The sequence below is a fragment of the Varanus komodoensis genome, unplaced genomic scaffold (genome assembly GCF_004798865.1).
Source record: "Varanus komodoensis strain SLA01 unplaced genomic scaffold, ASM479886v1 scaffold124, whole genome shotgun sequence".
Taxonomy (NCBI): domain Eukaryota; kingdom Metazoa; phylum Chordata; class Lepidosauria; order Squamata; family Varanidae; genus Varanus; species Varanus komodoensis.
In genome coordinates this window covers 504,388-527,475 of record NW_025335359.1, presented here as the reverse complement: position 1 = coordinate 527,475, position 23,088 = coordinate 504,388, and the positions used below count along the sequence as shown (strand labels likewise).

Sequence of the window (23,088 nt, the reverse complement as noted above, 5' to 3'; positions counted from 1 at the left end):
GCTGCTCTAAAGGCCTGATGGGCATCAACAGCAAAAGGAGAACAATCTGGATGATGAGGCATGTATTTCATTACCTTAGATCCTTACTTATCCTAGAAATCTGCAGTAAGATTCGCCACTGGATGTTCACTACCATTCTGTACCAGACATCCCCCTACACAGACAAAGACACAAGTCTGCCAAAGAACTTGCTTTTTCATAATACTGGGCTTCAGTTTCAAAAATAAGAAGAGCCTCGTCATATTCCCCTACATTCTATGGCATTATACAAGCTGTTTCTCGTTCAGAAGAGAAAGGAAAATACATACACCCATGCACTCCAGGCATGCTCAGAGGCATCCTTTTCACTTCCACTGTTATACACATTACACAGCTGAACCTTAGCGCTCCTTTTCTCTCGCACCCCGCTCAGACTCACCCACTGCCACTACCTGCTCCGACCCGCGCCGCAGCTCTTTTAAGTCCATGCCTCTTCCTCGCTCTCTGCCCTCGGCTCAGATTCCGTCTCAGCGCCGCCTGCAAATATGACGTCATCGGAGTGCGTCAGCAGACTTCGCGTGTAGCATCCTGTATGAGCCTGGGTGCTCGTGCGGCCGGCGGTTCGCTCCAGCGCAACAGATAGGGATAGACGCCAAAAGAGAGCACTTGGGTTTTGCTTTGCCAACTGTTTTCCTCAGGCTTGGGAAGCAGTGCCTTTGTATACTGGTTTTACGCAGGGTAGTGCATACTGTTTATACATGATCACACCACCCTGAAGTAGAGTACCCTGAAGTCAAGAGGACGAGGAAAAGAAACCCTACTTCGAAAGGAAGAAATAGCAACGCCACAGCCACAGCAACGCCAAGAAGCCGGTGCCAGCTTCTCTCCCGGTCTGCTGCAGAGGGACCCGGGGCAAACAGTGGGCATCCTATGGCACTTTTCCTTTCTTCCTGCATTGCTGTATTTGCATCTCTCAACCGCACGCCTGTGGAAGACCCACTTTCTGCCGCATTTTCGAGGAGCACGGGTCATGACCGGAGGAATCGTAGAATAGTAGAGGGACCATGAAGGCCGTTGGGTCCAACCCCCTGTTCAGTGCAGGACTCTAAGTTACACCCTCCCATTTGGATGACTCTCCAGATGCTTTTTGAATGTCTTCAGAGATAAGAGTCCACAACTTCCCCAAGCAGTAGGTTCCATTGCTGTACTGCACTGACAGTGAAGAAATTCTTCCTGGTGTCTAGTCTTAATCCGGTTTAAGTCCATTATTCCACAACCTGCGTTCTGAAATGAATGAGAACAAATCTTGTCCTTCCTCTTTGTGACAGCCTTTGAGGTAGTTGTAGAGTGCTATCATATCTTCAGTCTTTTCTTCCTGAGGCTGAACATGTCCAGTTCTCCCAATCTTTCCTCAGAGGGCTTGCCTCCAGTCCCTGAATCTGGGTTGCCCTCCTCTGCACCCTTTCTAGCTGTTCTGCATCTTTTTTAAACTTAGGTGCCTAGAACTGGATACACTACTCCAGCTGAGGTCTGACTAGTGCTGAGTATAGTGGAACTAGTACTTCACATGTTTTGGAAGTGATGCTTCTCTTAATGCAGCCCAAAATAGTGTTTGCCCTTTTTGCAGTTACATCACATTGTTGGCTCATATTTGGCTTGTGATCTCCAACAATACCAAGATCCTTCTCACTTGCAGTATTGTTGACCCATGTATTCTCCATCTTGTAGCAATGCATTTGGTTTCTTTTCCTAGGTGGAGGACTTGGGATTTGTCCCTGCTGAATTTCATTTCATTCTATTGTTCTCTACACAGCATTCTAACCTATCTTACCTGTCTTCCAGCGTATTTGCTATTCCACCCAGCTTTGTGTCCTCTGTAAATTTAATTATCTTTCACTATGCTTCCTCATCTAAATCAATAAAAATGTTGAAAAGTCCACCCCACTTTCTCCCTTTGCAACTTTCCTCCTCAATCCACTCTCTCAGTAGCTGTGGTGGCCCGAACCACCCAACTGAATAAGCAACATACCCCCTCCTCACACATTGTCTCTGTTCCTCCCCAGAACCTGTTTTCTGTGGCAGTATTCTTGGGGTAGAAGAGGAAACATTGCTCCTCTAGCCCTGGCTGGAAAGACAATCCTTTGTCCTTGTCTGTAGTTATATAGCCATGAAGTAACAGGGTTTGCCACCAAGTACAACATTTACAAGTAAACAATAAGACTGCACATGCTCAGGGATAGGGTTGACAAGTGGCTAAAGTTGGCCTTGGCCTTTGCCATTCCAATATTTTTAGAATGGAAAACAAGTTTTCTTCCCTTTAAACATGGACACACCATATGACCAGGGGTTTTTTGCCCCACTGAAGTCAATGCAAACTATTACTGAAAGCCACATAAATGAAGGGCACCAATTTGGGGAACTGGGGCACAATAAGGGATCCTATTGAAAATTTCTCTTTAGCAAGAAGGCTGCAGCTTCCTCCCCCAAACCCAATAGTTGAAATTGGCACTGTTCAAACACAGTATTAGTTATCAGCACAATTACTGCAAATCAAAACAAAATAGCTTTCCAAAATATCTGTCCAGTCACTTTGGTAGCCATTTACTAATATGCACAAGTTGGTTGTATCAACCTCAAATCAACAGTAATGAAATAGAAAAGAGCTCCATAAACCAGGAGTGGGGGGCCAGTCTGAACTTAAGGGAGTGATTTCTTGCTTACTGCTAGATGGCAACTGAAGGCTCTTCTAGATTGGTAGCAAGTCTCAATTGCTACCTAAAACTAAAATCATTGTGATTAGAAAGCCTGTTGGGACACTCAAATTGCTGAAATGTTATCACTTGTACGCTGCTCCCCTTTCCTGACCAAAGCAGGATTTTATTTGTGTATCTTGATTATAAAGCTGAACAGTCTAGGAAAGTTTGGTTTGTCAGCAGGAAAGCTTAAGCAGTCAACATTCCACTGTCACACATAACTGTAATTATATATTTTACCATATATATTATAATAATATATATGCTATATAATTATAACAATTATGCCACACATAATTATGACTGTAGGCCTGTCATAAGCAGAGTTGGCCGGAGCTGGGGCCCGACAAGATGGCCTGGGAGACCCCTTCTGACTCACTCTGTGTTTCTATACACACAGGGTACCTTTGTTGTCACATGCTGTGGGAATGAAAAACGTGGATTGTGTGGGTTGTCTGAAGACAGCTCAAGCAGTTTGCTCACACTGCTTGGATGAGGAGGAGGAGAATGTGAATGTGGGGCCAAATATCTTTATTAATTGCAGGAGTGATTCAACATCTGTTACATGGTGCTTATGCTTATCTTTCATCCCTCAAAATCGAGTTAGAAGTGCAGCACATGGATCAAGTCTGAGAGGTGCCAAGGTATCATGCTGCCTACCTATACAACGTGTTTCTGAAAAATACAGAGTGAAAGCTACCAGAGCCTCAAAACATTTCTAGAGCATGATATTCATGTGGAAGCAACAGTCAGTGTGTCTTCAAACACATGGCATGGAGCAACCTTATGTAACTGAATGCCCTACAGATATGCTGGAGAGCAGCTTATAATGCCCAAAGAATTATAGTCCTCCACTGCTGTGCAGTGCAACTGGAAGGCACCCGGCTGGGGAAGGTGACCTTGGAGGCAGAATCCTGGCAGTTGGTTTAGGCTGAGAATGGTTGATAGCGGAGGTCTTATGCCCAAACTTAACATGAGAGAAAGTGCTGCTAGCAAATTCCTCAGAATACAAACACCGCTGGCACACAGTCTTACAATCCCTTTTATCAAAGCCATGCAACTGTTTTTGTGGAACAGTAAGTTCCTGCACCTGTGGGTGTCTCTCTTACATAGGCAACCCTTTTGTCCAACATTCAAATGTTAATCATGAGCTCTGGGTGGCTTCCTTCAACAACAGCTCTAGTCCATATCTCCTTGTGCTTTCTCTTAGATCTGGGCAGTTCAGAATAGGAATTCGACACAGAACCCAGGAGCTGCACAATAAATTATATTTCCATATCATAAAGTGTTTACAATATATTTACTTATACAATTAATATATTAAATGAGGGAGAAAACTGATATGAGGTCTCAGACTAATTGAATGAAATAGCATGCTTTCTGGGCAGCTCCATCTCTGACCATACCCCAGCTCCTCTGGGGTGGCCCATCCCTTTCTTCCCTGTTTCTCTGGCCCAGAAACCCTCCCATGTGACCCCCAGCCCTGCCTTCCTTCTTGGAATTGGAGTGCTGAGCCTCTTGTACTTGAGCCAAAGTTTCCCAGCATGACTCGCCCACTCCTGCTGATGAGCTCAAATGTTCTCAGCTCTCGAGTGCCTTTGCAGCTGCCAGGGGCATGCTGGGGTGAATACTTGCAAGGCTGCCAGCCTGACCCGCTCTTTTCCTGATCCTCAGGAAGGGAGCCTGCTGGGGCAAAGTGGCCTTGCAAGAACTTGCTGCAATCATGACTATGCCATTGCTGGGATCTGAACTGGAGGGGGGAGGGCTCCAAGTGGCAAGTGGAACACAGAACAAGGCCTCGGGGGGTCGCACGCAGCCCACAGCCCGTGTTGGACCACCCTATCCTAGTTGTATATGTTAGAGAGCAATGAACTGTGAGCTCCCTTAATCTGAAAGCATTGTCACCAAAGTATGGCATTGTATCTGCCTCTGCTGCTCCAATTTCAAGAAGTGGGTACATGCTATGCTTTTCACCCCTTGGCTGATGTCTCAAGAGATGTTTGCTGCCATTATCTCTAAAACAACTTCTGTGACTTGGGAACTCTCAGAGCCAACCCCTTCCCCTGCAATCTAGTAGACCCAACTGAAACTTAATGTAACACACTCAAAATTGCTCTATCGTAAAACTACCTCAAGAAGTAATGTGGATGCACACAAGACCATACACTTGAAGATGTGCTTAAAGTATTTAAACCCACCTTTTCTCGAGAGAGACATCCTAAAGCAGTCAGTTCAAGTTCATAATGTCAGAGACACAGAATTCATGAAGCTAAGAATATCTTTATGTGAACAGCAGTTTACCTTTATAATTCTAGATGACAGTATCCTTTACAAAAAGAAATACAAGGAATTTGCTTCCAGTTTTTCAGGAAGTAAAACACAGACCCACATTTGAAAACTAACTAGTCTTTTGCAGTTGGTATGCATCTGGTCAAAGCTTTTGTTAAAGGATCAGAATGCCCCATTCACAGATTTCTATGGAGTAGGGGCAGAGGATGACTGGGCTGCACAACCCCCACAAGAAGTAATTTGGGGGACACTAATTTTCTCCCCCATTCTAAGCAATAGCTCCAAGGTATTCTTCGGATGTGTGAGGAAGCTCTAGCAACTGTCCCATCAGTTTTGTAATTTACCCCAAGTGGGCAGCATCTTGAAGTGGCAAAACCTGTGGGAAGCCCCAAGGTGTGGTGCAAGGGAGGCTAGAAATGCAGAAGGGAGTGTGAGCACCTGGGGCAGCAGGCCTCCCCCAAAGAAGCTGGGAGACTGTACTGTAAAAAGCCCCTTTCCACAAAGAATGTACTACCAACACTGCTTTGACAGGGGAACACCATGCAAAGCTTCGGTGGGGCGGGGAAGTGCACAGAAAAGGAACAGGAAGACTTTAATTGAATAATGGGCAACATGTGAAGCCCACCAAGTTACCACGGGGCATCCTTGGAGGATCACCTCCTGGATGCTCCAAAACAGGACTGGGACAGCATCCTTTACCACTGCTTTTGTAATCTTATTCCAGATGTCTACACATGTTGCTTTGGTGCTCAGGGATGCTGAATGCCCACTAGCCCCTTAAATACCATACGGAGACTTTTGCCACTGTTGCCATACTGTTTTTTTTAATTTGACCATAGTTTAATCTTGTTTTTTGGGCTCAGAAAACATTAGTCATGGTGGATTTATTAAACCCTACAATGGGCAATGGATAGTTGAGGTGGTTTATTTTATACCACCCTGCAGGAATAGTGCACTGTACAGACAATACAATAAACCAACATGGTTAATGTGTTGTATGAATCCCACTGATGTGTCCAGTTTGTAGCCCTCCTGTGTTTTCCTGTCATTTCCATTTTCTTTCTAACCAGAAAAAGTCAATTATGGAAGAAAATACATAGTTGCACAAGACTTTTTAATTGGTAGCACCAGATCCGGAAGCTCCTTTGCAAAATACATTTGAAATTAAATATACAGATTATTAACTGAGCTAATCCTGGGACTTCAACATGAAAGCTAAAAGGTTCTCGTATTTTCATACTTTTAAAAATATTATAAATAATTGCACTAATTCAGAATTGCACTTCTTTTTTTTGACAAAATACTAAAAACAAAATTAAGTCTTTGTTACAACTTTACAAAATTAATGATTTAAAACAATTGGCCATTATGACAATGCTGGAATAGTCAACTGACTGGGCTCATTTTACCAACACTCACAGCTAGCTGAAAGGACCATCCAAGAGTGGGAAGAGACAGCACAATTAACCTGTACAAGAGTTCACCACGTCAATGTCTAAACCTGGCTATCTATATTTCCATACCTGAAGTGAAAAGTCAAAAATGCTTCTCATCCTTTGCAACTGGAGCTCATTTTTTAAAGAAACACAGAAAAAACAGAAGTTATGCTCCTCTGTAATCTACTGCTCGAAGCAGCTGTTCCGGGATAACGCCAGCACTGGAATTCACCTAAGTTGAGGAAGTAGGCTGATTCTCGTGATTGCTGCCATGCACCATGGTTTATTTGACGGTCAGGATCTGTTGTAGGGTTAACTCTCAAGAAACCCTTGCCACTCAGGAGTAAACAACATGACTAACCATGGCAACTGCCCTGTTAGGGCAGAATATTTTAAATAGCTACTGGTATACACCATACTGCACTATGGCTTAAACAAGCCATGGTGGTCTACAGGGGTCATACGTGAGTTAGGTCTGGACTAGGAACCTGTAGACTCCAGATGGGTGGATGCTGTGACTCTTCTGAACAGGTGAAGTTCCACATTGCAATAGCCACAGGGAACAGGGTCAGTGTCTTGTTCAAATTGTCAACATATATGCCGACATCTTCATTCCTTACCTCGTTGTGACATCTCGCCTACATGGAACTGTATGCAAAAGACAGCTGCAAAGGCCAAGCCGCTCACAGAAAGTATTTCCATGCATGGTTGTGAACACCAAGTTACTGCTTTTCTCTTCTGCCACAGTACAGTACGCCCTCACTCACCTGTGTCAGAAGCCAGCTGGTGAGTTCCAGGTCTGGCCAAACCTTGCCTGCCTAGTCCTATTCTATTGACAGTGGCGTATGTTCTTCACTGCCTGCTTGCCCAGTGAGCATGCCCCTGTCTTCCATGTATATTTTGGAGACAGTACTGGAAAAAATAAACTTATTTACCAATACATGATTGAAAGTAGGCCATCTTCAGCATTAATTTCAGGTCCACAAAGCTTCTGCAGGATGGAAATGGAAATACCATCCACAGGCTGGCATCCCCATCTGATCTAGAATAGGATTTGTTCCAAACCAGGACATCTAAATGATACCTCCACCAAAGTGAGTCCTGCAATGGATGAGGCACGGGACTTTGTTCAATTTCATTCTGTAGCATCCTGAACTTGGCAGGTGCCAGTCTGATAATACACTGGTGTAGTGAAGAGTAGTTTATCCCATTTGGGCCTTGCCTGGGGAAACAAAGCAACACTTCTGAGCCAAATGTAACATCTGAAACAGCCACCCATAAGCAGGCAGCATGGATGGCTCAAAGGCCCTCAAAAGCAACACAAAATACTTTGCCTTGACCTACTCGTGCTACGTCTTTAAGAATTTTTTTCTTCCATAAAAAACCTTTAAGAGCCGTATTTGCCACTGCAGTTCTTTGGCAAACCTCCGGGTTCCATATGGCCTGGGAAAGGCAATGACTTCAGAGTCTAATGCAGCCTCATTAAAGGATAGACAAACTGAAAACTTCATTCCCTCCCCAGCCCTAGGTGTCTCTTGTTCAGATGCCAAGGACTAGCTCAACGGCTCTATGTGGAACTCGTAAAGAGTACACAGGAGGCAATGACATGAGCCACCAATCCTTGCCTTTGTCATTGCCACAGAACAGACCGCAGCAGGCTTTTTCAGTCTCAGCAAGCCACATCCAGTCAGGCTGTATCTCAGGAAGGCCAGTAAGAAGTCCCAGTGCAGACCCTTCCTTTCACATGCTAGAGCTTTCAGTTCACCACCAGCACATTTTCCTGTAGTGGGTTTCTGGGGGAGAAAGGAAAAAGAACCACTGATCTCTCCTAAAGCTTGTTTATGACTGTAAGAGCTTTACATTAAAATATTCTGCTATTTATGCCCTACCTATTTATTCTCCAGTGTGGCCCACAATCACCACTGAATGTGGCCCTGAAAGCTTCTCCAAAATGAAACTCAGCTTTTGGCTGAAAGAGCTTCCACCCCCTTAATCTGCAATGTGTCCTGAAGTCCAGACCCCTCTGCAGCAAATCTGCTCTGACAGGAAGGGAGAACAGCACAAGCAGTACACAGGAGAGAGGAGCTAGATGGGGTAGACCTTCATATTTTTGCTGCTGCGTTCTCTTAAAGTAAACATGGAGCCTTCCCACCTGAGTCAAGTTGATGGGGACAGAGAGAGTCATTCATGTCCCTACTCCTGTAAACTCACCGCTCACAGCAGCAGAAGATGGAGCATGAGGAAGCACTCTCCCTGCGGAATTTGCCAGATCTAGGGCTGTCCTTGCACTCTGCTATGTAGGCATGGAGCTGTGTGACAGCTGCTTCTCCCTCACATTGATGCTGAAAGAACAGGAAACAGGAGGGATCACATGCAGCCTTTGTGGCAGGGCCCGGAGCACCTGCAAGCCTTCTGTAACAGTGAGCTGAACAGCAACCGGTACAGCCAGGGCAGCTCTGAGACTAGGAACATAGAAAGCTGCCCTATAAGGAATCTGTTTAGTCCAGTGTTCTTAACAATGAGTGGCAGAAGCTCTCCAGAATTTCAGGAAAAGAATTTTCCCTCCTTCCCTGGAGAACTTTCTGCATGCAGCTCAAATGCCTTACTACTGAGCCACAGCCCCTCAATAGGAGGACAGGGACACCGAACCACCACTCTCTCTGGGGAAAGTGGGGTTTTGAAATGAACAGCACCTCCCCTCACCCACCCACTTTGTTGCAGCTCACATCATATGTGGGAGACTGGTCCCAGTATGCAATGTTTTATCCAGGCATTTGGGCAAAGCAGCCCTATGAGCAGGAGTGGAGGCTCCCAACAAGACTCACCTTGATGGTTTCATAGGAGCCAGTGATGAGAGCAATGAAGAGACTGAGCACCATGTAGATGAAGAGGCTAATGAAAGTATAGAGATAGAGCTGGCTGAAAAGCCACACCAGGTAGCTGCTGTGCTGCATGGCGGCAAAGGTCACAAACATGTCGTCCCCGTTGATGAGGGAGAAAAGGCACTCGGAGACCATTGAGAGGGTACGGAACTGAAACCAAAAGAAGAAGCGAAGAACTGAGGGCAGATGAGGGAGACTCAACAGGCAAGCCAGAGAAACTGCCTGGGGCCACTCTGAGGAAGGCGTTGATAATGCTGCTCCCCCAGTCATGTTTCCTGCATTCTGCAAGCACAACTGTCCAGGGTCGACTGCCTCCTTCACGTATGCTGGTCCAGTTTGGATACTCCTACATAGACTGGATTTTACAAACCAGACCAGTTTGGGGCACAGACCTGAGCTGCTGGACTTCATCCAGCAGCCTTCAAATCGGCTGTGCAGACATTACAGCTCAGCTGAGCACCAGAGTGCAACAAAATACACAGACCACCTGTTACAGGTTACAGAGCTTGCAAGCTGCACACAGATGCACTCCTGACACTGAGGAAGTTGCATAGATCTGGAGATGGTATAACCTCATTATGGCATCTACACTTGCAAGTACTCTCCACTAGGAGAGAACATGAAATGCCCGCATGAGATTCTGCACAGCAAAACTAGGACAAACTCTCCACTTCTCACTGGAACATAGGGAGATGGCAGCTACATCACAGGCAGATAGGCTGAGTCATCATACGGACCCTGGCACAAGTGGAAGGCTGGCCAAACGCCATCCATCCGCACTCCTGATTCCACATACCTTGACATGGTATGGTCCCAGAACAATCCAGCCGCAGAAGCAGTAGCCCAGATAGATGACTGCCACGCAGCAGCAGAAACGGATAACGTTGGGGAGAGCGACACGCATGGTGACAATGAGGATCTAGGGAGGTGTCAAACAAGAAGAACTTAGGTGGAAGAAGCGTAATTGGATTTGAAACCACTAGTTTAGAAGCCCTAGATTAGGTTCTGAGCCTCCAAGCTGATGTCCCGGATCAGCTCTAGAGTTGCTGGATAGCCTTGGTCTAGTCGGCAGTGTTCCAGAGAAGGAAAACGATGCTGCAGGAGCAGTGCAACAAGCAAGGGTGCGCCTGCACTATGGCAAGCCAGCAGACAGCACCAGTGCAAAATAGGGTGCAAGAGTTATCATCCTGTGAATCCCTGCTTTTTTAAAAGAAATGCAAATCTAGAAATCATTTCAGGTACAAAATCTTGTTATTTCTGAAGTGGCCGCCTGTTATTAAAGTGGGTCAGGGATAGAAGAAAGCAGCTCAACTTACATTGTACTTTTGGAAGAAGCTGAGGTACCGCATGACACCGACCCAGACTAGTAGTGTAGAGGTGCCCAAGAGGATGCCACACACATCGTAGTTGGCAAAGTTCTGCAAGCAAACCACACAGCATGCAGAATGGCTTTTAGGCTCCTTGAGGTGTGCTAAGATTTGCAGCTCGGGATCTGGTAGATTCCCAGGTCCCTTCCCAGGTCCTGCAGATTCTATCCTACAGCAGGGCAAAACAGTTCTTTACCTTGGACTCAATTCCAATCTTCATTATGGTCCCTGACACTGTAAGGACATCGCTCACCACGAGCAGGATGTACCAGCCATTGACAAATTCCATGCGGTCAGATAGGCAGATGTCTTGGTTGTAGCAGCGCTGAAAGAACTGGCTGAACTCCTGAACACAGAAAGGAACAGCTGTGAAATACCCACCTATAACAAAACACAGGGCTTCCTGATCCCACCATCCCAAGTCTCTCCATCTCTTCCCCTGCTCCAGAGGTCAGGAAGAGCTTAGAAGATCATCAGGGTACCTTGGAGGCTGCTCAGCTATCTTCCTGAACAGAAGATCTAGCTCCTGCTGCACCAACAAGACACATAATGACCGGGTTTGCACAATGTAAGTCACCACAGTGGGTTAACATGTTATCTGAACCCAACACTGCTCCTTTGGGGTGGCTTAGTCTCAGGCAGGAGCTAGAAGCAGGCCCTTGGCTTGGCTACATTGCCCTGTTAAGCCCTTTGCTGGCTCCAGGCTCCTGCCTGGGAGGAAGCTGTGCAGGCAGGAGCTCCTTTTTGAATCTGGACATTTCGCTGAACTATTTTAAAGGAGAAGTTCTCATGAAACCTTCCCCACAGGGCAGGACTGCATGTTTGCTAAGCTAGCCTTTGTGTTCTTAGGATTTTCACACATTTTTGTTCAGTTCTGTTTTCTGGTCTTTGCGTAAGAAGGTCCACAGTATCTTTCTTGGGCTGAAGGAAAGTTCCTTGGCAGATTGGCACAGAGTTCCCCAAGCAGGTGGGCAGACTATGTTGTGGCTAGAGGGTCAACCTGACTGGTGGCAACCCATTGCAATTTGGGGGGGGGGGCGCATCTGGAAACCACTCTTGACTGGCATATTGTTTAGGGATGCTCTGATAGGCTAATTTGCCTATACTTTCTCTCTGCAAGCCCAGGGTCTCTATCTAGGTACCCTGTGTTTAAAGTTGCCTGGGTACTCCTGCTATGCGCAGCTAATGACTGGACGCAGCAGGGGTCTCAAGGCATGGCCTACCCCTTTCAGTCCTCCAGCCACTATCCCAGGGCACTTTTGACAGCTGCCATCCCCTTCCATGTCCTCTGAACAACCCTGTTCTCCCAACATCAGCACAAGCAAGGGGGAAACCTGGCAGGGGCACATGCTACCTCATGCTGGGCTTCCAAGCCTAGGGCACGGTGGCCCGTCCTACTGTTCTGCTGAGCAGTACTGCAGGTGAGCTGCAGAAACCTGCCCCACTTGGTGAGTGGCTCAGCAAGTGTGGGAGGACTTCTCTGTATCACTGTTGTACATGGTGACAGAGGAACACCCATGTGAAGCCAATGCACTCAGCTGGGCCTCCTCCCAAGGAGACATGGACAAACATGGGGTTGCCCTGCAGAGCAGCTACTGCTGGGCTGGGGTGTGCTGCCAGGTCCCCCCAAGGTTGCCCCACCTCTGTCCACAGCTGCAGGCGGCAGCATGTTTGTCAGGGTCTCCCCCCAGGTGTCTCACCAGCTGCACCGGGAAAGTGGCCTGGGATCTGCTCTACGCCCCTTCCCTAGCAGGGCTTAGGAAGATGGCATGGGGCAGGCACTACTGCACCAGCCACCACCTGTCCCATGTGCCCCCTCCTTGGCAAGGATGAGTTACATAGAGAGGGTGAGGGAGATGCAGGGGAGAGCTCCTTTTCCATCACACCGACAACCCGGGAAGGGGTGCACTGGACGATGGGCTTCCAAAGCCACGCCATCCCATGGAACTGGCAAGCAGAGTGGCTCTTTCTCACCTGCTCCTGCCACTGCAGCTGGTGAGACCCAGCCACTCGGATGCACTTGCTCTGAAGGTCTCCCTGCTGCATGCCACTTCCCCAGGCCCCGAATGGAGTTTAACTAAGCTGTGCATCGTACAGCCTGGCAGCTTCCTCTTGCACTCCTGCCAATGTGGGATGGCACATCATTTGCTGTCTGTCATCAGCTGGAGCCCCTTGGTCAGGTTTGCCACTCAGGCCAGCAGGCTCTCTAGTCTTTGGCTTGACCGTGGCCTAGTGTCATCCAGGCTGAGACAACACACCAAGCCAGGGGAGTTTCCTAACTCCTCCTACAGGTCATGGCCAGTCAGGCTGGTTTATAAGCCACCCCGCTGGGAAGGAGAGGAGTTCAGATGACACACTAAGCCACCCTCTAGGACTAAGTGTGTGATGAGAACCTAGTCTTCCCATCAATTCTGGTTGGGTTCTGTTAATCTTTAGCACCTCACTGACCAATATTTCTTGCAAAGTCTTTAGCCAATGTTTTGTGACAAACATCTTACTATGGTTCTGTCCCACACACATCATAATTGCCATCTTTAAAAAGCTGCTTTGTGCTTGACCACCCATCACCAGAGACTACTTATTTTCTGAGTCTGACAGTGTTGGATGGTGTAGTCTAGCCTTGTAAATTTCCAGAGGCTAGTCAAATCCCCCCTTTCCCTATTTTTGCACCCCACCAAATTACTGGGACAGGGTGGTGCAAAGAGGAGATATGCATGCAGCATGCAGTGCTACTCTACCAAGAGTAGAGACAAACCAAATCATAATGAATCGAAAGGTCAGCCCATACCTTGAATATCTTAGTCTTCAAGCCTGCAGATACAAACCACATACTTTGAACTATTGGTCTGTTTTTCCCAGCATCTCCATGGAAAGCTCACATTTCTGCTCTTTAATGAAGCTGATCAGAACAGCCAAGAGACAGCCTGACACTATCCTACTTCCTTGTCCTCAAAATCCAAAAGGAAATCCTTCTTTGCCCCATCCCCAGCAATGCTCACATGCTGCAGTAGAAGCCCCCGGATGATTGAACGGGAGCACAAGATGAAGGACAGCACACAGATGAGAAGCACGATCACATCAAAGACCATCCGAAACCGGTTGTCCCCTGCAAGAAAGGAGGTGAGCTACTATGCATTTCTGAGCTACGGAAGTACGGGAGTGCAGAAACAACAGCATTCCTTCCCTGCAGAAGTCACAACCCCAATAGTCTTGATCAGAGTACAGAGAGGAGGACAGGAAAAAACAAACAGGTATCAGAAGTGATTCCATGATAGCACAAGTCATGTGAAATGTGAAGAGACAGATTTATAGGAAAAACAGAAGCCACCTGAAAAACAGGAGAATGGAGCAAAGCTGAGCTCATATAGTATGAAAAAAATAAATTAGCATGGCAAACAAAACAATGTGAATGTCAAGATTTAAACTGCTAGAATATCTTGGCCCCAAGCACCCTGAACAAAGACATCTGCATCACTGAAAATGTATCATTTTGGGCTCCAGCCATTAAAAGGCTGGCTCAGTTTAAGAAACAACTAAGAATGTGTTGATGATGAAACAGCAAATCTCAAAATGGCATTATATACACACAGACTGCACAGGACAGTTTTACTCATCCCAACTTGAGAAGGTCCAGGGAAAGGATAAATAAGGGTTCCTCATAAAGAGAGCCTTAAGAGGGAGAGGTCTTCATTTTTTAAAAAGTTAACTTTAAAAAGATCAATCCACTAGCTTTAGGGTATTCTCTGACAGTTGGGATCAAGTAAGCCAGTGTGGTATAGTGGTCAAGACCACATGACCGGGGATCAGGCAATCTGGGTTCTAATCCCCATTTGGCCATGAGCTACTCTGGGCCAGTCACAGACTCCTAGCCCAACCTACCTCACAGGGTTGTGATTGTGGGGATAAGACTGCAAGTAGGAGGAGGAGAATGGTATAAGCCACTTTGAGTTTGTTGTAAGGGATCAGTCCTTGAAATACTTTAAAATTGTTATTTATACAGACATCTTTTAACCACTGAATTCATTTGTTGAGTGAAACCACTCAACAAATTAATGGATAGCCATAGAAAAAACACAGCTCAATGAGTTCATGAATGAGCGAAAATACCTGTCATTGCCAGCCATGCAGATGCTGGACAGGTCCTAGGTAGCAAACAATCAGTCCTCAAACATCTTTTCATAATGTCCTCCAGAGGTTAAGCCTTACTGATTTTGGTAGCACTTTCCATTGCTAGTTTACGAGGAAGCTATATGCCTTGTAAGCCAGTTAGGATAGAGATGCAACCCGCAGCTAGATGCCGCCGCACATCAAGCTGAGAATGCCACTGACAAAGAGAGCTTATGTTTGTGCTGTATTGCTCCCCTTGCACCCCATGGGTACCTTTGCCATAGACACTTGGGTCTTTGCACTCCTGGATGTCCACTTTATTGTCCAAATAGATCTTCACTCGGCCACTGTGTGCTTTGTTGTCAAATGTGATCTGGGGTGGAGAGAAGGTAAAGAAGGAGTGATAACATACCTCCTACCAGAAGTTGGGGAGATTGTCACACAGCAGAAACCTGAGGCAAACATATTCAGCTCTCCCAGTCCAGCATGTGAGAGAGGAGTCCTTAAATATAAGCAGCAAGGCAAAGGCATCTCCTCCTCAGACGTGGGTACTCACTGTGATGGAAAATGTGTAGCAGTCTGGAATTTCATTGTTGATGATTGTCTGGATGTTGATGGCTTTCAGCTTGAACTGGATGGTGACATTAATGAGCCTGCCAGAGACAAGATGTGCAGAATCAGCTCCATCTCAGTTTTTCACTGAATTTCACAAGAGCATGGCTACAAATAAAATGGAGTCTCTCTCACTGGAAAAGACTTAAGGGACCATAACTACTTAAGATCGGATGCAAGCAAACTAGCAGACAGACAGAGAATACCTGCACTCTAGACCTATGTCAGGAGCAACATTCATTATTAAGTTATAAATTTTATTCCTCCTTTGTTGGATCACACTATTGAACAATTAAATTCTTTATTCTCCAGAAAAGCAATGGTAACCATGGTGGCTGTACAAGAATTCATCTAATAGCCATCATAGCTCCTTTTATGTACAATCAGGAGAAAATGCAGTAATGGGAATGAATGATCTCAATTCAAAGGAACAGTGGGTACAAAATTAAATGGCTATAACATGTATACTGAAAAAATGAAAGGTTAGCCGGTGGAAACCTTCAGAACAGTAATGGTGACAAAAAGCCTTAAAGATTTAAAGACAAAGTTGAAGGGAAACCCACATGAAATTCCCTAGTGGCCTGGTTTACATGTAACATGAACTCATGGGTTATTGAAACCATATTTGTTGCCCTATCCGTGCTTCGTCTGCCAGATCATTGAACCAACTATGGTCCTAAGGTTGTTGGTTTCCTTCTTGCTTCGCCCACTCCCTCCCCATATTCTGGATAATTTTGCAGCATTGCACTACGGTTATGTAAAGAGGCTGGATTTTTGTTTTTTGGTTTTTTTTTTACCATCCTTGCCTGATGCCTCTGTAGCTTGGTGAAACAAACCCATGAACAACCCACTAGTCTGGGTTCGCACATAACCTTCACCCATGGCTTAAATAACCCTCCCTGCTTGGGTGGTTTGTCATTAACAACCCACAGATCCAAGTTCAAATGTAACAATGATCCATGATTCAACAAACCATAGATTAAACCATAGATTGCTGTTACAGGTAATTCAGGTCTTTGATTTCCTACAAGAAATCAAACCCACCAACCTTTCAAGGCTGTTGCAGATACCAAAAAATGGGGCTATTTACTTGTAAAACTTGAGAGTAAAGTTCTTGTAGCTGCGGTCTGGCTCTGGGAGGTCTGGAAATGTTTCTTCAAGGTCTAGTGGAGAGAATATCTTCTCTGGAGGATCTACGCCCAGGCACTCTACACAGAAAGGAGATATTGCCCCAGGAACAAGTTCCAAACCATGCCACATTCAGAGGTGTGTGTGTGTGTGTGTGTGTGTGTGTGTGTCAGAAGCAACTTTGCGGTACTGCCCAAAACAAGCTATATCAGTCAGTCACCCTTCCTTCTACATTGTAAACCAAAATACACAGAACACATTTCCAAACACCCAGCATCTCCCCCAAACCTGTACTGGAGGTCAGCATGAGTGAAGCTGCTCAGAAACCTGAGAGGCAGAAGTACAACTCAGGAAGAAATAGTGGACAGAGTAGCTCCCAGACTCCACAGAATATTATACTATGCTATGCTCATGAGAAAAATGCTTCTTTTTCTTTTATGTCCCATTGTGGGCCCCAAATAGCTGGATGGGTTGCAAGCACCATTTCTAACTCCACATATGCAAAATATCTGAGGCCACAGTGGAATCATTTACTCACCTGTGATGACCTTGGGGTCAATGTTGAAGGTGTCATTGGCTGGGTCAATCCTCCCTTTGTGGTAGTACTGCTGACAGAGCAGGAGCGCTGACTGATTATCACCCATTCTCCTCACATATGCGTAGCGCCCGATGGTCTCATTTGGAATGGCCAAGTACTGCAGGAGGAAGTTCCCACCACCAGGGTGATGCCAGTTGGTTCAGCAACCAGCTCACATGCCCCCCCTCCACACACACTCAGCCCAGCCGTGCCCCTTCTCACCTTGTCCACTGCATAGAACATATGGTCATAGACATCTGCCTGGGTATAAACTGCATAGGTTTCCTCTGATCCATCTGCGTAATCTTTCAGGAAGAGATGCTTGAATGTAATTGTGTTCTCCTCTTTGAAAGTCACCACCATTTGATTGCTGAGCCCAAAGAGGATGAGCTGTGGGTAAGGAAGGTAGAAAACTGAGCTAACTGAGATGTGTGTAAGAATCTCAGCCTTACTTGGGCTGTTCTACTAAAATGTCCACAAGTAGGATTTTTAAATTCAAGCAACCCAAAGTTTACAGCGTTCAACTACATAAGCAAATTTAATTAGCTAAAATCCAGGGAGCTGATTGCTTGAGCAATGTGTAAACAGAGGGCAGGCCTTTCTGTATGGAGAGATTGAGACTATAGTGCTCAGTATACAAACAAACAATGTATACAGTATTTGTAGGAAGCTGTGACAAATAATTTTTTAAAAGGTTTCTGGACAGACACAGCACAAAACTTATCAAGGACACTGTCCCTGATTCACCTTTTCATACACACCTGGATGGTCACAATTAGGATCTTGATCAACTGCAAAACCAACTTGAATGGCTTCCGGCCTTTGGCACGAAATTTGTCACAGGGACTCATGAAGTAGTACTTGAGACGCCTGCGGAGTTCTTCCTCTTCTGGTCGAAAGGAAGCAGAGCCTAAGCTTGTTCTTGCATCTCCATCCTGAGACCCATAGCTATTCACTGGGGTCAGCAGCTTCTGTCTCTCTGCAAGGAGGGGAAAAGCACAAGTTTCTATGATCCCAGCTTCCTACTGCAAGGAAGAAGGCTAAAAAACTTTCTGTTCAGAAAGAAGCAATCCAAAGATTCCTGTGATTTAATCAGGTAAGATCATCTCTGCTATTCAACTAACCCCATCCTCACCCAGGCGAATTGTGTTGTTGCTGTCAAAGAAACACACAAATCAACAGCTAAAAAATGTATAACTTTTCACCATTCACCCTAACTTCTCCCCTCCTTACCCATCTTGCAGTTCCAAGATCAGCTGCTGTCAGTTTCTGTCACAAGACTAGCTTTGAAAATTGCTAGTGCTGCTTCTTCCCTTCCAAAGCTCATAGTTTGTTAGCAAGTATCTAAAAGTAGACACAAATACATCACTTTTGGGAGAGAGCATGCTGAGATATAATTACATGTAATTGTCAACCACATCATCTCTAGCAACTGTGAGCAGGTGAAACAGGTTTTGCCACAAAATAACTTCTTTTGTTGCTGATATCACGCAAGACAAGCACAACCCACTTGCTGCTAACTTTTTGATGAAAGAATACACAAAGCACTGCTACAGATCAGCAAAGAGAGGAAATGTTCTCTGTGTGACTGCTCTGTGTTTTCAGTTGCTAGCCCAAAGAAGAAATTACATGCAGGATCTAAAGTGTAGATAAAAACTTCAGCACACCGAACAAAGAAACTACAGTTTCCTCTGTTACCACAGACAAAAGGCCCACTGCATGGCCTTCCTTTAAACCAGGCATGTCCAAAGTCCGGCCAGGGGGCCAATTGCGGCCCGTTTTCAAATTTCGAGTGGCCTGCAGCCTCTTCTCCCCGCCGGCTCAGCCTGTCACTCATCCCCGCCGGCAGGCGTTTTTCCCTTCACCGCACAGCGGTTCCCGCAGCTGTCCCCTGCTGCTTCAAGGCTGGTGGGTATATTTCACCAGAAGATGGCAGTAGACCTGAGTCAGCACTCTCGCCGCGTGACCCTTGTGACACAAGGCTTGTGTGCCCATTTCTAAAATGGTGACTGTAACTAAAAAAAGGAAAGTTGACAGCGAGGGCCACCGCTTCCAGGACAAGTGGAAATTGGAGTATTTTTTCACTGAAATACGAAACAACTGTGTCTGCCTAATTTGCCAGGAGACTGTGGCTGTTTTCAAGGAATTCAATATCAAGAGGCACTACCAGACGAAACATGCTAACTACAACAAGCTAACTGGGAACGAGCGTGGTGAAAAATTGAAGGAACTGGAAGCTGCTTTAACGGCACAGCAGCGCTTTTTCACAAGAGCCCGTGAGTCAAATGAAAATGCCACAAAGGCGAGCTATGAGGTGGCAATGCTGATTGCCAAGCACTGCAGACCTTTTACTGAGGGTGAATTTATTAAAGACTGCGTGATGATAATGGTGGAGAAAATTTGTCCTGAGAAGAAGCAAGAGTTTGCCAATGTTTGCCTGGCTTGTAATACTGTGGTATGGAGAATTGAAGACATTTCATCTGATATTAAGAGACAGTTAGAGGCAAAAGGAGTGGAGTTTGACCTTTTTTCGTTAGCCTGCGACGAAAGCACAGATGCATCTGACACCGCTCAGTTATTGATTTTTTTGAGAGGAGTGGACAATGACATGAACGTGAGTGAAGAGCTACTTGACCTCCAAAGGGCTTTGGAGGTCAAGAGGAACAGATTTATTTGTTTCTGTTTGTTCCACCGTAGATGACATGAAACTACCGTGGAATAAAGTCACTGGGATTATTACGGATGGCGCACCTGCCATGGCTGGCAAGCGAAGTGGATTATCAACCCTAGTCTGTAACAAAGTCAGCGAAGAAGGAGGCAAAGCTATAAAACTCCACTGTATTATTCATCAACAAGTTCTCTGTGCCAAACATCTGAAATATTATGAAACCGGTGATGAAGGCTATTAATTATATTCGCTCCAAAGCCCTGTGCCACCACCAGTTTCAACAGTTTCTAATCGACATCCAGGCTGAATACGGAGATGTTGTGTATCACAATGAGGTAAGATGGCTCAGTCTGGGGTCTGCACTGCAGCGCTTCTACTCTGTTAGGGAGGAAATTGGACAATTCTGGGCAAAAAAGGGACAACCGATGCCAGAGCTATCTGTTTGGCTGGCTGATTTTGGATTTTTAGTTGACATAACACGAAATCTGAACATGCTGAACAGGAGCCTTCAGGGGCAAAATGCAGTGGTAAGCCAACTGTATTCACATATGAAAGCCTTTGGGACCAAGCTGCTACTTTTCCAAAGGCACCTGTCACAAATGCAGCCCAATACCACACATTTCCCATCGCTGCAGGAAATAATGACCAGTTTTCCACAGAACAATATGAGTGCGCAAATAAGGAGGTATGAAGCAGACATCTCATCTCTGGCTGAGGAGTTTCAACAGCGCTTTCGGGATTTTGCAGCTATTGAAAAGGAGACCACGCTTTTTTCATCTCTTTTCTCTGTGGACCCTGATGACTCTCCAGACCACCTGCAGCTGGAGTTCATTGAGCTGCACTGTGATGCTGAGTGTCACAGTCGGCACCAACAGTTCCCTCTTGTCAACTTTAGTTTTATCAATTTATGCTGATTGCTTTTGCCTTCATTGTGAGCCTCCCAGAGAGCCTTTGGGCTATGGGGTAGCATACAAATAAATAAAATAAAAGACTAGGGCTAGCAAGGTAACACACATCCTGATGCTGCTTCAGCCTCCTCCCTTCCTCCTGAGAAGGGCTGCAGCTAGAAGCTGAATTGCAGTACTGCAGGAGCAAGGAGGCAGAGGTTCCCTTCATAGTTCCTCCTGCTCTGCACTGGATGGGCACAATCCCCCTGATTTTTATCAGAGTTATATGCTGGCAGCTATGACAGTACTTTACAGTACCAGATGCCCCATGTTTTGAAATGTCTTGCTTCTGCACAAGACATGTATCATGCTATCACTTGGAATCATTAATGGAATTTTATTGGAGGTCCAGATGGTATAGTTTTCCATTCATAACACTCACTGCTTTTTCATTCCTTCTTCCATCTTGTTCCCATTAAGGGAAAAAAGATGAAATAGCTGACAATGCCTTCTACTGGCTAGTGCCAACATCAGGAAAACTCCAGAGATGTGGTATGTGCTTTAACAGGCCTTCATTGTAAGCTCTCTGAAAGGCACAAAGCATGTTTGAAAAATAAATAAATAAATAAATAAATAAGGGCATTCTAGCCTCCCGGCATTTCTCTATGTCAGAGCAAGAGAGCATCATATGACCAGGAAGAAGCTGTCCCTGTTGACAAATACATGTCTAACAGGGCAGAGAAAAGATTTCTAGAGTGTTCTTGAGTTCCCAGGTGTCAACCTAGAACATCACCATCTGCTCAATTAACAAACTGGATCTAAGCAAACAAGATGGGCTTTGGGATATCTATGCCTCTCACATCCTTTGCTTTTTATCTACATGAATTCCTTTCTATGTGGATTTTCTTTTGAAGAATAGCTGTGCCTTGCAAACGATTCTAGGATGAAGAATATGACACACTCTCCCCTGAATCTAAAAAGTGTGTCCTAGAAGGAGCCCAGCACTTTGCAGCAGCAACATGGGCAAGGTAGGGGAATGTGAGGCTCTCCCATGATCCCTGACTGGCTAGGTCATACTGGCTAGGACTGAGGCCACTATCCAAATGCTCTGATTCTCGGAAAAACACGTGTCTCCTAAGATTGACATGGCATGACTGGATGGATGAACAATCACACACATACTGGTTCAAACTCGCCAACGTCAAACTGCATTTACTGCAAATAAAGAGAGGGGAGGGAGCCCTAGTTCTGAAGCCGCCTTCCTCCTCTCCCTTTTCCAACCTGATCTCAGACGGAATGGACAATCCCCATCATCCCCAGCAGGCAAAGCCAAGAACTGAGTCATGACGAAAGTCGCAGTCCAACCCGTTTGCGGGTCCCGTGTTGGGAAACGCACAGTCCTACAAAGGTACACAGACCTCAGAAAGCAGCTGGTATATTCGCCAGGCACACCCCCCTTTCGGCGAAGGGGGCCTCTCTCACCTGGGGGCACCTACAGGGAGCAGGCGACGCCAACATGGGGCTCTCCGCGACCGGCTCCGAAGCATAAACAGAGCTTGCAAACATCCGGTCTTGGGTCAGGCACGGCTGGACGGCCGCTGGCTCCGTCACGTGCAGAGGGAGGCGGTCTGAGGATTCCTCGTCCGCAGGCGGGACTTCCTGGTCTTTCTCCGGCGGCGGCGGCGGCGGCGGCTCCTTTTTTCAGCGGCGTGAGAAGTGATCGGGGCTGCCGAACGGAGACATCCAGAGGGGCCGGTGTGGCTACGATTAGGCGGCGACGGGCCGGCCCGCTCCCGAGCTGGTCCCAGCGCCCCGACTGCCTTTTCCTCCCCTGCGAGGCTGCGGCGGCGGGAAGTCAGGTGGGAAGTAGAGCAAACGAGCCATCCGTAACTGACTGCTCCTCACGGATGCAGTTTTTCGGGCTTGCTGATTAGTTGTCACGGGACTAGTCCCCAGCCAATGCCTGCCCGAGCGGCTATTTAAATTGCTGCAAAGTGCGGGCTCAGCACTTATTTATATGCTGCTTTTTTGCCTCAAGGAATCTAAAGCGGCTTACACGATCTTTTGAGTTTTATTCTCATAACAAGCCTGAGAGCGAGGTTAGGCGGAGAGCCAGGGACTGGTCAGTAGTCAGGCAGTGAACTTCATGGCAGCTAGGGGTGATGGAAAGATCCAGGGGGCGGGGGGATTAGGAGATTATAGACTGCTACTACGAAAGCAACAGAGAGAATGAAAAGGCAAACGCTTGTAAAACAGGACTGCTGAGGAGCCCGCCTTGTCCCCTGCTCGCAGCCCCACAAGCTGCCATCCACTGCAGTACCCCACTGCACGACCAGCCAGCAGAGCCCGTAAATGCAGGGGCAGGAGAGGGGGAGAGAGAGGCCAGACAAACAAGGGGTATTG

At 46.4% G+C, this 23,088-nt stretch overlaps 2 protein-coding genes across 6 annotated transcripts in view; both read right to left on the bottom strand.

Annotated features, from left to right (window-relative positions):
• The window catches only part of PNPLA6 (patatin like phospholipase domain containing 6), a 71,067-nt gene extending 70,572 nt beyond the window's left edge, over nt 1-495 (bottom strand). Inside the window, exon 1 of one of the 2 annotated variants that reach the window (XM_044422283.1) lies at nt 419-495. The gene's annotated coding sequence lies outside the window, so the exon portion shown is untranslated. The remainder of the gene's footprint in view (nt 1-418) is intronic. The other variant, XM_044422284.1, reaches the window with a different exon arrangement.
• A 5,623-nt stretch (nt 496-6,118) lies between these two features.
• Nucleotides 6,119-22,529, bottom strand: MCOLN1 (mucolipin TRP cation channel 1). Of its 4 annotated transcripts, none has more exons than XM_044422278.1 (15): nt 22,168-22,529; nt 18,364-18,474; nt 17,892-18,109; nt 17,353-17,520; nt 17,092-17,248; nt 16,516-16,633; nt 15,370-15,466; nt 15,087-15,186; nt 13,706-13,812; nt 10,903-11,052; nt 10,656-10,757; nt 10,136-10,258; nt 9,283-9,489; nt 8,669-8,799; nt 6,119-8,250 (listed from the first exon to the last, which is right to left on the bottom strand). In XM_044422278.1, the coding sequence occupies exons 2-15, from the start codon at nt 18,365-18,367 to the stop codon at nt 8,214-8,216; spliced, it is 1,719 nt and encodes a 572-aa protein (XP_044278213.1). In that variant the 5' UTR covers nt 18,368-18,474; nt 22,168-22,529; the 3' UTR covers nt 6,119-8,213. The 4 variants fall into 4 exon arrangements, with proteins under 4 accessions (XP_044278213.1, XP_044278214.1, XP_044278215.1 ...); XM_044422279.1 differs by lacking the exon at nt 22,168-22,529 and adding an exon at nt 22,104-22,122; XM_044422280.1 differs by lacking the exon at nt 22,168-22,529 and adding an exon at nt 21,967-21,986.
• Between the last annotated feature and the right edge of the window lie 559 nt (nt 22,530-23,088).

Excerpts from the sequence above, each read along its gene's own strand:
- MCOLN1 (XM_044422278.1), bottom strand. Across the intron at positions 16,634-17,091 it reads TGACCCCAAGGTCATCACAG|AGTGCCTGGGCGTAGATCCT; the intron begins GTGAGTAAATGA and ends CTTTCTGTGTAG. Across the intron at positions 8,800-9,282 it reads GCTCCTATGAAACCATCAAG|CATCAATGTGAGGGAGAAGC; the intron begins GTGAGTCTTGTT and ends CTGTTCTTTCAG.